The sequence below is a fragment of the Myotis yumanensis genome, unplaced genomic scaffold, assembly GCF_028538775.1.
Source record: "Myotis yumanensis isolate MYYU_CA2020_CCGP unplaced genomic scaffold, mMyoYum1.0.hap1 SCAF_13, whole genome shotgun sequence".
NCBI classification, from domain to species: domain Eukaryota; kingdom Metazoa; phylum Chordata; class Mammalia; order Chiroptera; family Vespertilionidae; genus Myotis; species Myotis yumanensis.
The window spans coordinates 8,309,634-8,327,633 of record NW_027223764.1 but is presented as its reverse complement, the minus strand read 5'-3'; the positions used below and the strand labels follow the sequence as shown (position 1 = coordinate 8,327,633).

General features: G+C 48.1%; 1 protein-coding gene across 2 annotated transcripts in view; it reads right to left on the bottom strand.

The window, feature by feature from the left end:
- Nucleotides 1-18,000, bottom strand: part of GFRA1 (GDNF family receptor alpha 1) — a 185,935-nt gene that overhangs the window by 50,485 nt on the left and 117,450 nt on the right. For both annotated transcript variants that reach the window (XM_070432201.1, XM_070432202.1), the window contains one exon: nucleotides 5,838-6,174. In XM_070432201.1, the coding sequence (XP_070288302.1) occupies nucleotides 5,838-6,174 (337 nt within the window). The remainder of the gene's footprint in view (nucleotides 1-5,837; nucleotides 6,175-18,000) is intronic.

Genomic DNA, 18,000 nt, shown 5'->3' with positions numbered 1-18,000 from the left:
TCCCGCCTGATTCACGTCAGGTTACCCTGCCAGTGGGGAGGTGGCGAGCTCCCTCCTCCACGGCTCAGCTGCTGCTACGAGGCCTCAGGTCCCATCTCACCCCCGGGCGGGGCTGGGGCTGGAGGCAGGAAGAGGCGACAAGAAGCATGCTCCTCCGCCTGCCTGCCGGGGCCAAGGAAGAAGGGGTGGCAGCAGAGGTCAGAGGCCATCCTTGCTCTCCTCCTGGGACCCCGATAAACCCTCTGCAACCCACGCAGAGGCCGCCTGCAGGGGTCCGGGGACTCCCAGAGCAGAGGCTGGGTGGCAGGCACCTCACGCAGGTGAAAGGCGTTAAAATCGAGCCGCCCGGCTCTCTAAACACATTGCTAAAGACACCCATGTAGTCACGTGAAAGGAAAACTGCTCAAATGAACTGGAAAATGTCTGACTTGTGTTTTCTCATCCTCCCGAAACTTTCCTTCCACGGTTCAAAGGTTTGCATTGTCTAATTGCCGATTTCCATTTGTGAATGAATCAGGGTAAAATAAAATTAAATGCCAAATTAATCTACCCATCTAGTTTTAGGCATTAATTATCCTCGGAGACACTCTCCCCTGCGCTTGCTGAATGTCGAGACCAGCCCTGATATAGTGTTGGGAGAATCCAGCTCTCAGCTCGGGGATTTAGCCAGGAGATGGAGGGTGACCTTGATCACCAAGATCCACAGTTTACTGTGCGAGAAAGGGGCTGGTCCCAGGCAAATAAAACACATTCCTCACCCTTTAAAGCTGCCCTAACTCTGTCAGACCGACCAAGTGAGTGCCTGGAGCAGAAATGCACTGCGTGGCTTGGTGACATGTTTCCCCAATTGTCCTGGTTAACATCTAACAACAACACATTTCCTGGCCTTAGTGTGGAAAATGTGGGGCCGGATAGGGCAGAATTCAGAACATTTCAAATGCTTTTGGAGCCTTCTTGGTTCTGCTAAAACTAAAGAAAACAAGACCCTCAGATGTCTGGGATATAAGGATAGGGCCCTCAGTCCCTGGGGAAAAGTAGAACCATATACTTGGTGACCTGATGGAAGCCACCTCTCCTGGAAACTATGGGGACACGGAGGCCGGGTACCAGCAGGGCCAGGAAAGCCTTGGGCTCAGAGGGCACACGGGCTCTGGTCCCTTCCCTTTTGAGGTTCAACATCATCAGAATCTTTCCAGAGGAAATGAGATATCCTTGACCAAGCAGTGCTGTCGCCTTGAAACAGAAGGACATCTTGCTCTATGCAACCCCGTGGATGAACCTGAAGACTATGCTAAGTGAACTGGGCCAGTCACAGAAGGAGCAGTGCTGCACGATTCCACTTGCATGAGGCATCTAAAATGGTCAAATGCATGGCCACGGAGAAGAGAATTGTGGGTGCCCGGGGCTAAGGGGAGGGGAAGTGGGGAGTTGCTGATCAATGGGGATAAAGTTTCCGTTATGAGAGGTAAGTTCTAGAGATTAACTGTACAATGTCCTGCCTACAGACAACAATAATGCCTTGTGCACTTAAAAATCTGCTAAGAGGGTAGATCTCAAGTTAAGTGTTCTTACAATAGGAAGGAAGAATGGAGGGAAGGAAGGAAGGAAGGAAGGAAGTTAGGAAGGACGGAAGAAAGGGCTGGCCAGCAAACAAATACACTATTCAGTTCCACCTCGATGCACTGCCAGGAAAGAGAGCACCTGGGAATACAATGTGTGCAAGTTGGAAGGCTGCTTCTGGCTGGAACCCCCTTAGCCCTTAGCCCCCAGCCCCCAGGGCAAAGGTCATGCTTTGAGAAATGGGGGCTACAGCTGAGTATGGACTAAGAATTGTTACTCTGGAGCCCAAGGATGCAGCAACTCTGCTGCAAGTGCAGAGAAGGGCCAAGAAGGGTTCAGCCACTGACCCACCAAGCATCCTCCTGGCTGCTTCCAACACTGACACCGCACCGTTCACGGGTTTTGGAATATAACATTGTAATTCTCACCTGAAAACTGGAAGGGACATGCTCAAGAGGAAGACGCTAGACATCTTGGCAATAAAAAATAGCAGAGCGCTGGCCCAGTGGCTCAGCTGGTTGGAGTGTCATACCATGTACCATGGATTCGATTCCCGGTCAGGGCACATACCTGGGTTGTAAGTTCGATCCCCATTTGGGTTGAATACCAGAGGCAACTAATGGATGTTTCTCTTTCACATCAATGTTTCTCTCTCCCTCCCTTCCTCCCTCTCTAAAAATCATAAAACATATCCTTGTATAAGGATTAAGTTAAAAAATAGCTGAGACATCTGAGTGATTCATTAGAAAAATAAAAGAGATATGAACATATTTGCAGCACCCCAAGCCAGCGCTCAAGGGCTGCGCTTATATTGGATATCCGAGTTCGGGGAAAAACAGGTAAGGCATAGGTTTAAATTATGTATAGGTAGCAACACATAACAGGAATAAAGGTTTATGCTTCCTTTATGGCCACACTCAGCCCTGACATCTCTGCAGGCACTAAGAAAGCAACCAGAAGAACAGCGGCAAGGGAGACACTGTGCTTCAGGGGAGGAATGGGAGGCTTTTAAATTCCATCACCCCCTTCTAATAATACCTCCGCGCCTGCTTTTCTCCAGACAAGCTCTGAGGCCCTGCCCATCACGCTCTCCCGCTCCCCAAACACCGCCAGAGGAAAGGAACCTGTCAGCTTCCCTAAAAGGGAGCGAAGAAAGCAGCACGAGTCAAAAGGAAAAGCTAAAGTTGAATCTCCTCCGTTTGAAGGCACCAGGCAGGAGAGAGACAGGCACGGTCAGACCCTCGGGGAAGCACGCCTGTGAGCTGAGGGCTGGGAAACATGAAGTGCGGCAAGTTTTAATGAGCCTGAGCAGCTCTCTGATAGTCACTCGCGCGGGGAGATGGAAATGGAGCATTTGCAAGTGTGAGCTTTCGAAGAATGTGGTTTTTAGGAAGTGATGTTCCCTCCTGCCATCCTTTCAGCTTTGGGGCGATGCAAGTTAACCCTGAAATCATCCCTCCAGCCGCACCCCCTCCCTCTGGATGGGGCTGGGTCAGGGCGCCTGAAGGTAAAACCCCAGGGAAGCCCAGCTCCAGGGGGACCAGCTGGTGCTGGCAGGGATCTCACCGAGATGGATTGAGGGGGGGATGGGAAAAAGGATAAAATTAAAGACAAAATTAATAAAATCTGATCGCAGCAAACACTGCAAGGCTACCTAGCAGCTGAAATTACATCGACCACAACCAACAGGGAGGGGGTAATCAGGAGTCTGAAGTCCCGACTCTGGAAAGCAATCATGGGCTAAATGACAACAGGTAACACCGGGGGAAGTCCCGGATTCCCCTTCGCGGGGAAGACTCAAGATAGGGTATGAAACCCATCAATCACACCGAGGCCAATTTCACCTGGTAGGGCCCCCGGATAGTCCAGGATCCGGATCCTCCTCCAGCCAGAGATGAGGCAGCAGCACAAAGACAGCCCCCAGCCGACCTTCTAGTCCCACTGACCTTCGCCCTCTGCAGGGTGACCACTGTCACGTCCCCGAGTTGGGGCGGCCAGCCAGGCGGTTATCAGGCGAGGGCTGCCCCTTGTTCATTTCTGCCCCATCAGCCGCGGCCACCATCCTATCAGGGCTGTCTCTCCACACACACGGTCCCTGGAACCTTCCCACCAGGTCAGTCTGAACCCCCAAAACAGCACCCAAATTACCCCATTATCTGCAGGTTCCTCTTACCAACTCCCCAAAACACCCCAAGTTCCCAAGCTCCCAGCTCTATCTCACTACAGCTTAGCGGGAAAGCAATCCGATTTGACGAATTCACACCAACCCGCTGAGGAGTCTGTTTTTGGAGGAGCAGGCCAGGTACTGACAATGCACCCCTCAGGGTGGGCTACCAGCCCGTGCAGGGGACGTCGGGGACCTCCCCCAGACCTCGTGTGCAAGATGAAAAGGCTCCCCCCTCCCCTCCACCGCTTCCCAGCATTGCCCCTTGGGCGAAAGGCGCACCCACTGCTACCTACACAGCTGCTTGGAGCCACCAGGGAACAGGGTAACAACTGTAGGGGCAGAGAGAGTTGTCTGGCTCCAAGTCAAGGGAGGCCCTGGAAACCCAGTCCTGCTCCTAGAAGAGGGAGCCCTTCTGTTCATAGACTGAACTTGGCCCAGGAACTTGGGTTTCAGACCCAAGGTCTCCAGAAGAGGAGTCTCCTGGACTCTCTGCTCCATGACATCCTACACCTGAGCAAGCTCCTGCCTGTTCCACCCCCCACCCCTCCCCCGTGTCCTGCTCCTCACCACGTCCATCTCCCTCGGGGGGGTTCTGTGGCTCCCTGGTTGACTGGCTTCCCAGGTCAGAGCTGTGGGGGGCCCTGCCTCTTCCTCAGGACCCTTCCAGCGTAGACATCCAGACCCCAGCTGGCAACTAAGAGGGACTCAATGGAACGGGGCGTGGAAGGGAGGAAGAGCCCTTGGGGAAGCTGCTCTTGTAGAAACACCTGACTCCTCCCCCAAGACCCACGTGTTCACCTGAGCTCTTCCTCATATAGCAGGTCACCTGCTTCCAATTTAAAAAATAATAATAAAAGAAGAGGGACATGACTCTCTGAAAATCTTCAGCATGAGACGGTTCTGCTTCTCTTTTGCTTTGGTCCCTCTTACAGCGAGTTTAAGGAAAGACGGGGGGGTGGGGGGGGGTGGTGGTGGTCCCATTCTACCAAAATGAAATAATTAACCAGAAACTCAGTTCACCAGCATCCTCAAAGTATCAGTCTTCTCTTCCCTGCTCTTTAGAACTGGGGCATCGGTAAGAAACCAGGCACATCACACACCCTCACGCACCTGTCCACTGTGAGTGTCTGCTGGGTGCATGCGATTTTGTCAGAGGCGGCGTTGGAGGGCTCCTGGCTCTGCGCTGGGGACAGAGCCCAGGTGTTGCCAATGGGATGCCCCCTCTGAACCTCCAGCCCTGCACCGGCCTTCACACCCAAGTGTGGCACCAGCATCGCCTGAGGCTGCAAAGGCAAGTCTCTGCTTCCAAAACCTACTTGCTCCATCGCAGCGGAACTCAGTCCTAAACTCTGAAGGACACACATCACGTTGCTGATAGTGACCACTGGGGGCGGGTGAGAGTAGCGTGAGGAGAGACCTTCTCTCTCCCTCTACCTATTCTCTATTGCTTACAAAACAAAGCAACAACAAAAACACAGAAACAGAGACCATCTTCAGGCACTCCTTCAAACATCAAAACAGTAAGTGGCCCAAAGGACAAAGGAAGCGATGGTTTTCAACACCAGGGCCCAGCTTAGCACATGTCTGATGGAGGCAGGACCTGGGAGCATGGCCGAGCAGGAAGGGGCCTGCTCCTTCGGCCCACATCGATAACAGATGGCCCTGAACAGACTCAGGGATCCTGGAACTCTCTTCAGGGCTCAGACACAGCTCAAACCCTCTCTCTGGTCTCCCTAGTGTTCTGACCTCGATGGCCATGAGCCTCCGTATCTCCAACCCACCCCTCCCCTGACTTACTCAACCCCTGGGGACTCCTGGGCTGTGGAGTGGGCGTGTGCCTTCAGGCTCACCTGGCTCAGGTGCCCCTCCCTGTTTGCTAAGCACAGTGGTATCTACCTCATTCCCGAAGCTCTCCAGGGTAAACTGGGAACCTTCCCAGCACAGCAATCACCTGACCGGCTTTTGAAGGACCATGTGTCAGACACAGGGGTCAGTTTCTGGCCAATCTCTCCAATGCCTGCCCTGCCCTCCCCTCCCTCGAGCTCGGCCACAGCCGCAGCGGTCCTCCCTGCCACCTCATTCATCTCCCGGCCGGCCGCCCCGCGCCTACCTGCAGATGTAATTTGTCTTGCAGGAGTCCTGCAGGTTCAAACAGTTGGGCTTCTCCCTCTCCTCGTAGGAGCACACGGGCACGATGGTCTGCCGCCGCCGCTCGGTGCAGGCGATGTCCCTGCAGGAGCAGAAGAGCATCCCGTAGCTGTGCTTGGCCGGCACCTTGTCGAAGAACTGCCTCAGGGCCTTGTGGCACTTGCGCCGGTTGCAGACCTCGTTGGACATGCTGGTGGTGCACGGGGTGATGTAGGCGGACCTGTACTTCTTGCAGGTGTCGTCCAGGTTGCAGGCCTTGGCGGCGTCCAGGCAGTTGTTCCCTTTGGGGATGTGCTCCACTGCGAAGGGAGAGAAAGGCGGGCGTGAGCACCGTGCGGGGAGCCTGGCTGCTCCGCTTTCATTAAAGCCCCTCCTGGGTTTCATGGAGACCTTGCGTTTACCTGGCGGTGCGTGGAGCTCTCTGGTCGGCTCTGTGTTGGGAAGCTAACAACTTAAAGAGTTCGGGACCAGGAGCAAATATGAAGCGTGCGGACACTGGGAGCCCACTGCGGACCGCCAGCTCCCAGCACTCTCTTCGCCGTGTAATCAGGAGGCATTGAGAGAGGCCGGAGGGGCTGGTGCACCTGCCCAGTTACAGTAAACAAGGCAAGAGGAGGAGAAGTTTCCAACTCCTGGTTGGTAAACCGAAATCAGAATAAAAGGGAAAAGCAACAAATTATACACTTGTTCATTACACAGTATATAAAATGATATGCTGAATCTAAGTATAATTGCCGTGCAATCCCCCAGGAACATAATTATGTAATAAATGCATATAGTACATGCTAATTACTATATGATTACCGAGTAATTACGTGGTTATTTGAGCCCAGAAGACAAAATATTATGCTAGGCTCTCTAAACAGGAAGAAACACCAGTGCAGAGAAGCTGTATTTAAGTTCTAGCTCACAGGCCATGGGAAGAAAACCAGAATAAATTACCTAAAAACGTACAAACCTCAATTACCACCTACAGAACTCCTCGAGCGGGCTCCTCGAGCACTGAGGCTGCAGATTAGGAAAACCTGGCTGGTATGTTGGATGGGATTTCAACGGGCTTACAAACCACAAGCCTTTGGAGTCTCACAAAATGAATGCTGCCTTCTTCCCAAGCCCTCTGCTCAGTTGCCCGCCGTGTGGCCGCAGAGAGAGCCTGGTGGAGGCAGGGCCCACCAGGGTGATGGCTGGTGGGCTGACAGGGCCAAGCCCAATGGGTAAAGTTCGAAGATGAGTGGACAGCCCAGCTGGTGTGGCTCGGTGGTTGAGCATTTACCTGTGAACCAGGAGGTCACCGTTCAAGTCCCAGTCAGGGCACATGCCCGGGTTGCAGGCTCGATCCCCAGTAGGGGGTGCCAGAGGCAGCCAATCAAAGATTCTCTCTCATCACTGAGGTTTCTATCTCCCCCTCTCCCTTCCTCTCTGAAATCAATAAAAATATATATTTTTAAAAAAGATGAGTGGACAAGGGAAATTAAGCTCAGGCACCATGATACAGGGGTTTCCAGGGGGAGAGGACGTGGTGGGAAACGTTACAGTGCCTAATTATAAGGTGGTCCACGGAAAATCGTAACTAGGGTGTAATAGCAGCCCCCAGGAAACAGCAGGGGGGCAGCAAAGCACCACACAGTTGTCGGATTTGACCACCACCTCCCCGCTAGCTAGTTCCTGCTCAGGCCTCAGCCCTTCTTTGAATTCTGGAACCTTCTTTCATTCCCTTTATGATCCAGTCAACAGGGACCACGAAGGCATTTGGGAAATGACAAGAGAATTGGCAACAGAGGAGAAAGAGTCCAGGAGGGTGGGTGGGGCTACGATGGAGCCCTGCACCTAGTGTACATCTGAAGAGCACGTGGAATTCTAAGCAGCCTTAAAAAAAGAAGGAAATCCTGCTATACGCGATACCAGAAGCGAGCCTTGAGGACATTATGCTAAGTGAAATAAACCAGCCACAGAAGAACAAGCACAGTGTGATTCCACGTGCATGAGGTATCTGAACCATGGAAGCTCACAGAAGCAGCAGATAGAACGGTAGTTGCCAGAGGCTGGGGTGGGGGGAGGGGAAATGGGGACTTACTATGGAAAAGGTATAAAATCTCAGTTATGCAAGACCTGAGGATCGGCTGCATGACATCGTTCCTATACTTAACCATCTGATACTGTACACTTAAAAACCTGTGAAGAGAGAATATCTCACGTTAAATGTTCTCACTACAATGAAAAAAGGGTCTAAGTAAGGGAATAAGTAAAGGACACACACAGCAAGCCCAACACTGACAATGTGACTTGCTTTAAGAAAACCCGAAATGCAAAAACCTGAAAACAGAAGTGTACCCTGGCACCACAGGCAGTACTTTACTACGCTCCAGGTTCCTGTCTCTGCCCGTGACATCCGATGCCGACCACTGAATGTGGGAGCCAATAAGCAGGACATTCAGCCCCTCCAGGTGAGCCGAGCCGAGCAGGAAGCCAGCAGCGGCGTGGGCGTCCCTTGATGGTTTAACAAGCACACCTGGTGCACGTTCTCCATCGTGACCTTCCCGAACCAGTCTTTCCCTGGATCCTCCGTTTTCACACTCAGGTCCTTAGGGCTTGAGGACTGAAATGTTCACCAGGTGCCCTGACAAGATCACTAGGACCTCCAGGCCTTGGTGTCACTTCTAGCCGTGTCCTCTTTTGAGACTTCTCATGCTGTGCTGTTGGACCCATGGGCAACAGTGATTTCTATTCTTTTTTTTTTAAGAATATGTTTTTATTAATTTCAGAGAGGATGGGGGAGGGAAGGACAGGTAGAAAAATCAATGATGAGAGAATCATTGATCGGCTGCTTCCTGCACGCCCCCCACTGGGGACCAAGCCTGCAACCTGGGCATGTGCCCTGACCAGGACTTGAACCGTGACCTCCTGGTTCATAAGTCAACGCTCATCCACTGAGCCACACCAGCTGAGTATATATTCTTCAAGGTCTACAGTTTGCTAGATTTCTAAATTATGCATTTTTATTATAACCTAAAATAAATTAATATAACCAAACTATACATAATCTAGATTAGGCCTATATGGCTGGATGTTGGTACACAATTTGCTGCATGCAACTTATACTGTGTACACTCTATAGAAAGAAAAGAATAGAAGCACAGAGGTGAAGTTAATACTTAAATGATGTAGCCAGTGACATGAATAAGCAGTTCATGTGCATTTAAATGGAGAAAAATGGCAGATGAATTAAGTCGTCGCATGGTGCCCAGTTAGATAAGCCTGCCAACCCAGAAGAATTCATGCTGAAACAGGGTACCACCTACTGAGCATAAGCACCAATCTAGCTTCAGCAAACAATATCATCCCTTATATTAAGCTAATGTAATTAACTTGCATTTAATCGTTTTCAAAGTTTTGTGTGCATACTTAATTTGTGTGCATTGCTTTTATGGTTATAGAACAGTGAAGAATAAGAACTTACAGTTTTTTGTTTAGAGATTTCAAATAAAATTATAACAAAACTAGTAAAATGCAACAAATAAGGTCCAGAAAATGTATTTCTCCTGAATGTAGCCCACATAATACACAGGTTTTAAAAAATTGGCCTGGATAAAAGCTCCTCTCATGGGTCTTCACAATGATTTTTTTGGATATAACACAAGCAACAGAATAACAAATAAGCAAGTAGGATTACAGCAAACTAAAAAGCTTCTGCACAGCAAAGAAAACCATCAACAAAAAGAAAAGGTAACCAAATGCAGGGGAGAAATTATTTGCAAATGATGTATCTGGCAGGGGTTAATATCCAAAATATATAAATTCATATAACTCAATAGCAAAACAAACAAACAAAAAACAACAAAACAAAACAAAAAAAAAACCGATCCTATAATAAATAAAAGACAAATTGCTGAAACCGGTTTGGCTTAGTGGATGGAGCGTCGGCCTGCGGACTGGGGGGTCCCAGGTTCGATTCTGGTCAAGGGCATGTACCTGGGTTGCGGGCACATCCCCAGTGGGAGATGTGCAGGAGGCGGCTGAGCGATGTTTCTCTCTCGTCGATTTTTCTAGCTCTCTCTCTCCCTTCCTCTCTGTAAAAAAATCAATAAAATATATTTTAAAAAAATAAAATAAAAGGCAAATATGGAAATTGCCCCCTTGGGAGTTCAACCAGGAGACCAAGAGTTCAATTGCTTCCTATGACGTGCACTGACCACCAGGGGGTGATGTGGAACATGGCAGGCGACCAGTGACGGTGGGGCACTGAGGGAGCAAAGGAAGGAGGAGGTAGGGAGACCGGGAGGCGGGGAACTTGATCGGCCCTGATTGCTGGCCAGGCCTGGGGACCCTACCCATGCATGAATTTCATGCACCGGGCCTCTAGTTTTAAAATAATGGGCAAAGGAACTGAATAGACATTTTCCAAAGAAGATATTCACATGGCCAAAAGGTACATGTAAAGGTGTTCAACATCACTAATCATTAGGGAAATACAAATCAAAACCACAATGAGATACCACCTCACACTTGTAAGAATGGCTATCATCAATAAAGCAACAAACAAGTGTTGGCGAGGATGTGGAGAAAAGAGAACCCTCGTGCACTGTTGGTGGGACTGCACATTGGTGCAGCCACTAAGGGAAACAGAAGGGAGGCTCCTCAAAAATTAAAAGTAGAGCTACTTACGACCCAGCTATTCTACTCTGGGTATTTATCAGAAGAAAATGAAAACACTAACTCAAAAAGAGCCATGCACCCCTGTGTTCACTGCAGTAGCCAAGACATGGGAACAACTTAAGAGTTTGTCAACAAATGAATGGATAAAGAAGATGCATCCAGGTAGACACAATAAAATGCTACTCAGCCATAAAAAAGAAGAAAACTGCCATTTGTGACAACATCGATGGACCTCAAGGGCATTATGCTAAGTGAAATACGTCAGAAAAACACAAATACTATATCATCTCACTTATATGTGGAATCTACAAATAAATAAATAAATAAATCTCAAAGAGAAAAAATATCATATTTGTGGTTACCAGAGACTGGAGAAGAGGGTGGGGGAATTGGATAAAAGTGGTCCAAAGGTAGAGATTTCCGATTATCAGATCATAAGTCATGAGAATGTAATCTACAACATGATGACTACAGTTAATACTTCTCTGTAGTATATTTGAAATAGCCCCATGTACTCATCAATAGGAAAATGGCTAAACAAACTGTGGTCTACCAACACAATGAAATACTACCCAGAAACAAGAACAGATGACCTACTGATACACCCAAGAACATGGATGAATCTCAAAAACACTACGCCGAGGGAAAGAAAAAAAGCCTTAACACAAAACATACAAAAGTGCCCACTGTAAGATTCTAGATATGCGATATTCTAGAATAGGCAAAACTACTTTATTCTGAAAAAAAATCAGAAGAGTGGTCAGTTCTAAGGGGCGGAGGTGGGGATTGGCTGGGAACAGGCAAGAGGGAACGTTCTAGAGTGATGGTGTGTTCTCTATCTTGACAGAAGTTTGGGCCACAACTCAGCATGGTACACTTAAGTTTGTACACATAGAACGTATGCCTCAAGAGGAAAAACACACACTAAATAATGAAAACTGATTGATGGCATGTATGCTGATGCATTTAGGAGAGGTATATTGATGTCAGCATTTTAAAAACCAAATGGATTGATAGATGGACACAAAGATGGAAGGAATGCCGTAACCGGTTTGGCTCGGTGGATAGAGCGTCGGCCTGCGGACTGAAAGGTCCCAGGTTCGATTCTGGTCAAGGGCATGTACCTGGGTTGCGGGCATATCCCCAGTAGGAGGTGTGCAGGAGGCAGCTGATCAATGTTTCTCTCTCATTGATGTTTCTAACTCTCTATCTCTCTCCCTTCCTCTCTGTAAAAAAATCAATAAAATATATATTTTAAAAAAAAGATGGAAGGATGGATACTTACAAAGCCAATTACTTTCACATTTAGTGATAGAATCCAGGGGATGGCTTCATTGCAAAATTTTTTCCACTTTGCTGTATGATTGAAAATATTCAAATAAAACATGGGGGTGGGGGATAGATTCATGTCTATCCTATTCTTTTTTTAAAGGTTTCACACACAGAAAATTCGGAAAACAACTCAGCCTCTATCCCCTTCTCCCTTCTTAATCTCCTCACAAAATCACCTCCAACTCTCTCTCGGGTTATGCTGCGATTCCTGCTGCCATAAATTAAAATTAAACACTCCTGAAATCACAGGACATAGAAATTGGAGCTGAGTTTTCACTTGGTAAGATCGATCCCCCCTAGGTATTAAAATGATCCCCCGGGACCCCAAAACGCAGCCTCGATGGCTTGAGGGCAGAGGGAGGGATGAGCAGGATGAGCAGGATGAGCAGGTGAGGCACCCGAGTCACGCCCAGCTCTGCAGCAGCGCACAGGGCGCCGAGGGGCAGGCAGCGCCTGTGCTTTAGGGTCTGGGCACAAGCGCCTCCTCGCCTGCGCCTGGCGGGAAGGCTTCTGAACAGCTTTGCCATAACTCAGAGTGCCGCCCCCCCAGCTCACTTTAGAGCTCCCTCTCCCTCCACCTCTAATCTCTCCCTCCATCTGCTGTTACTCATTCTTTAACTCCGTAGAATGTCTGGGATGCTGTCTGAATGGGAAGCAGTCTCAGAATGCAGGCTGTTTACTGGAGAGGCTTTTGCCTTGGGTGTGGGCTGTGCTGGTGAATGAGTTCCTCCCCAGCATCAGTCCCGCGCGGCGCTATGGAGAATGCCCTCTCGCCTGCGTTTCCTTTCCAAGTTAGGCATAACCACGTCGTTACTTTGCAGGTTAACTATTGCTTCCTCTCCCATCATTCTCTGCCTCTCTGCCTGGTATCCCATCAGATCTGACTTGTTTCCTGTTCTCCTGGGTGTGGGAAGTGTAACCTGCGTAACGTAACGACGGGAGGGCCAGCCCCCAGACCACAGTGTTAAGGGGGACAGATGCTAATGAGGAGCAGTGAAGTAGGAGTCAGGGGGATTAAATGTGGTCCAAATCGCCCGAGGGTCTTTGTGCAGTGGGCCTCAGTTTCCCCATTTGTAGGATGATATATCTAAGGTCCCTTCAAGCCTCAAGCTTCTTTGATTTGATGGTTATCCTACAAAAATGCCTTTTTCTGACCATAACGTCAAGTATTTAGGATCAACCTTGATGATCGGGGACAGAATGTAAAACCCCAGCACTGGGAGGCAGGCACTAGCCTCCCTGCTGTTTGCTGCTGCAAAGAGTAAGTACATGGACCAGTGCTTTCAACCCCGACCTGCCCGCAGAGCCAATGTGGAAGCGGTCCTTCCAGCAAAGGGAGACGTGGAGGTGTCAGGATGAATTATGCGCCGGGAGAAGCTTCGGCATTCTAAAGTCTTCTGGAGCGAGGAACGGCCTTTATCCCAAGTACAATCCCCACACTGTCCCAAATCAAAGAGCCTATCACTGTGGCCAGCAGCCTCGAGTTATTTACACGTAGAAAATGCCCCTGTTATTGGCAATTGTTGGGGCCGGCTCACCCGTCTAAATGGTGCAGGAGGAAACACAGATGCAAGCAACCAGAAATCCTTCTATAGATGACGCGGGGACGTAACACAGTACACATATGAAAATCTGCAGGGTCTGCATGAAGCAGGAAGTTGACGAGGCACAGTGAGAGAACCGTGTTTACAAATGCTGGCCCATTTCCGGGCATCCTTCTACCCCGCTCCTAAGGGCGGCAGAATTGACTCCACAACTGGTTTCCTCTTCCTTTCTGACGTGATTAATTACCATGTTCACATAACCACTGTTCTTCTCCCAACAGGCTCCCTCTAACATGTCATCCCAGCAAACAAAACAATGGGCTCCCAAGACCCTCCCAGGGGTAAGAGCAGGCTTTTCTCGGAGCTCACATTTCCAGTCCGGTCTTCTGATGGCAAATCTGATCATCCAGGTTGTGACCCTTGTAATCAATCCTTCCAGAGTTTGGTCTTTTCCAGCTGGGATGCTAAAAATTACATTTAACACCCACATGTCGGCTCTTGGGAGCGCATTCTGTCATTGACACACCGTGTCAGACATACTGTATTACAGGGGGAGGCATTTCCCCTCCTTCTACTTTTCTGTAGCTTCCATGACGACATTAAGCCTCAAGCGGTACCCAAGTTTGCTCCAGGGTTCACAGTAACTGACTAAATCTGAATACTTGTGAATTTGGAAATAATTCTTTTCTCTGGTGAAGACAGTGCCCAGTGGGAAGCACACGTCACGGGCTCGCCCCACGCTCCCTCACCCCATGCTCCCCCGTGAGTGTGTCTCTTCTCAGAGTGCACTGTGGCCCTCCACGCCGTCCATATCTTAAAGATTAGATGCAGCCTATCAGGGGTGTGCAAGTCACATGCTTGTTGCTGCACGGTGATTAATAGTGCTGTCTCAGCAAATGGGATCATTACATTTTTAATTAACCTTTCCAACCTCCTCCATCTTTGCTTTTTTGTTAGACATCAGTTCTCTGAAGTTCTCTACTTGTTTATGTTTCATTCTCTTGGCAACACAAGTATGAAAAATGACAGCAGGTGATGCAGGAGTTGGTGCCCAGGTAAGATGCCTGGTGAGGGGCAGTGCCCCATTGCATGTAGGATATAGGGACAGACGCTCAGAACGTGGTGGCTGGGTGCCCACCTAATTTTTGTTTTGGCAGCTTAGCGTTATTTAATGGCCTTGGCTACCAGGAAACTGGCTTTTTTTTAAAAAAAAAAATCTCTTTCAAGCTAATTATAATTACTGTGTATAAATCATACAATGATCAATTATAAAAAATCTCGGGTTCATAAATATTTAACTTAGCATTCAACTCCACGCTGCGGGAGTGCCTGAAATTCTGAGCCCTTCTCTTTGCAAACAACTGCTTTATTACCGTTCCGATGCCAATTACCCAAAACTGAACCTAGCCTGCCTGGCAGCACGCTCAGGCGCATATTGGAGCATAGCGCCTTTCCCCGTATGAAGATGGCATGACTCAGTTATTTCTATAACACCCAGGCCTCTCATTAAGAAGATATTTTGCAAAGTCTTCTATCGCCATCTTTTAATTCCTCCAGTATGGAGAGACACGATTCTGATATTAGACATAAAACACTCATTAGAATATATTTTTATCTAATATGAGATGGATTCAAAGATAATTGAGGTCAAATTTGTTTGGAAAATGCATTGTGACATGTGCAAACACTGATGCAAAGAGGAAATGATCTTCCACGAGGACTGGAGCAAAACAGCTAAATATTTTTCAGCCAAATCATAAAGCCATAATTGGATTTCAATTTAGTAATAGTCGGCCTAAGACAGGCCATTTTTAATAATCTAATTATGCTCGGGGCCTACCCCAGAACTCAGTGACTGCTTCAGAACTAGTAATTGTACTCAATCCTGTTGCATCTTCAACCATGAAATTTGCTATTACATCTAGGACTGGCTCTCCGTGATGAGTATTTTTTTTTCAACCTCAGATAATCTTTATAATATCCACCAATGCCTACACCTTTAATTTCCTACAAGCAAAATCTTTTCATGACTTTCGCTGGACCAGAACACTTGATCCCAGGGAGCTCAGAATTGTGGTCCTTCTACAGATGCAAGTCAGAGTGAGATCTAGAAACATCTTCCCTCATATTTTTATGAAGTCAGAGAGAAAGAGCATCCCTTGCTTTCGTCTGATTTTCATTAATTAAAGGTATTTAATTGCTCACATCTCATTAGCAGTAAAATTAATGAGTGCTTCAACTACAGGAAGAGATCTGCATGATAATGTAAACCTAATTCATTCATGGGGTACAGGCTGGAGCTCCGCTGATGTTTAGCCTTTACAGCAGTAAAGGGCTAAACAGGCCTTCAAACCGGGGCCGCTGCTCCCCAGAGAAAACAACAAATGTGGGCCAACCACGTAACAACGTTCCCCCTCACTGTTCCACCAACACATCGCCACAGAGAGGGCTGAGTGGGTGAAGTGGAAGGGAAATATGAAGTTGTTCGTTTTTAGCAATTTTTCTCAATAAAGCCATAGACTTCAAATATACACTAGCATATTCAGAAATGTCTCTGAGTGGACCATGCAAAGTAATCGCTGAGTCTGAGGTGTGTTCGTTGGGATACTGTGAGCAACAGACAATCTCTTCGTTGGGTGGGGATGGGTTTTACAAGCCAAATGCCATTTCTCACTAAATGTGGCCAGGAATTAGGTGCTGGCGTTGGGCAATTCACTAGGAGTAGTGAATAAGCGATGAGTATCTGTAAAGATTGTTTCCATATGGGTGACTTAAAAAACCCCAGCAAAGTGGCTTTCTTAAAAAGGAGCCAATGACAGCACTTGAATGAGGGTTTTTGCTTCTCAAGTGGCTACTTTGAAGGACAAAACTCATTCGGATGTATGTGTTCTTGGGAGGTCCAGTATCCGTAGTGATACTGTACATGTGCTGCCTTTCTCCAACGAGCTCGAGCCAACGGATGCCACCAGAAGGTCCACATGTCACTTTCACTACACAATCGACAAAAAATTGTTCTGGCCTCTGATACACACAGACAGAAGAAAAAGTATGCACACTCAAGCCAAAGAATCCGCTGAAACAATGAAAAATGAAGAGGCTGAAGACCCTATTAAGTAGCCTGGATGATGCTGAGATAATAATGAATCGTTGACGATCTTGGCGGTTGTCAGGGCCCTCACAGTGCGGGATTTTCAGCAAAGATAAGCGAAATATCAGGTCTTTATTTTTAGTTAAAGAGCATAAAATTCAATGCCTTTCCTCCCACGAGCCTATTTACATACCTGCTGTGCTACCCATTTGCCTTCACCTGTTTCTCAATTAATACCCCATTAAGCCGCTCCACCTGCGGTGGCTTTTACCTTCACCGCAGTCCTGCCGCCATCACTCATCCGGCTACCGCTCCACTGTTTCTTTTGAGAAGATAAACAGAAGCTGCATGAATAATCATGGCAGGACTTTGCGTTTGCAGAGTGTGAGTTCAAAAGATAGTAGCCAGGAAAAAAAAAAAAAATAGTAGCCAGAAGCTGAGGCCAGTTTCAGAAAGAGAAAGCCAGCTATTGGCTGGGCAGAATGTCTGCAGTTACGGGTAGCCATATTCCAGAAGGTTACACGGAGGAGGAATGGCCATCTTAATAAGTCAGAATTTGTGAATTCCAGAATACACACACACACACATTTTAATAGTGTTTCGCTTTCATGTCAAGTTGGGTTAATACTATTTTGTGTGGTGGAGGGTTGTTTTAATGAAGACTAGCACATTATTTCTCTTTCATGCAAACAGATTGCACAAGTTTGAAAAGCTGATTTCTTCAAGCAGGGACCAAACCTAGAGGATATCAGAAGCCCCTGGAGATCAAACTTTAAAAAAACAAAAACAAAACCCCTAGATTCCTATCCCACCCTCTGAGAACCTGGATTCTGACAAAGCTCCCAAGTACTTCTGATGATCAGACAGGATTCGCTGCTCGGGGAATTCAACCGTTCCTTTTTGCTACCCACCTGCACACCCACGTATTTTCCTAGGAAATCCCAGCTTTCTGGTTGGCTCTGGCCACATTTTCAGGAATGTCGTCCCTAAGAGGTGCCTCTAGTGGATAGCTCATGAGGCATCATTCCAGAAAGATCTTGTGGATGAGGCCTTCCTTTGCCCATGTTCCCAGTGTAACTTGAATTAAGCCTAGACTAGATTTACCAGGTGGCCCCAGCACAGATACTCCAAAGTGGGCTAAACACAAAGCTCCCCCCACCAGGGTCCCCCACAGCCACCGTGAGCTGCGGAGGAAGCAGACAGCAGACCGGGCGTGTGTGCGCCCATCTGCATGCCTCCGTGAAACTCCGTGTTTTAGCTGAATGGTACGTTGGCACATGTTCCTGCTCATTTCATTCCTAGCTTTAAATTGGTTCCAAATGCATTCACAAATCTACCCTTCCCAGCCCCAGGATCACTCCTGTTAGATCCCCATTTGAGGCACTACACCAGTTAGCTCGAGGATTAAGTGTAAACCCCAGAATTTTTACATTAGAATTCCTTAGTCAGGACCTCCTTTGTGCCTCTGCAACTTAATCTGTGGCTCTGTCTCCCGCAGGAATTGCAGA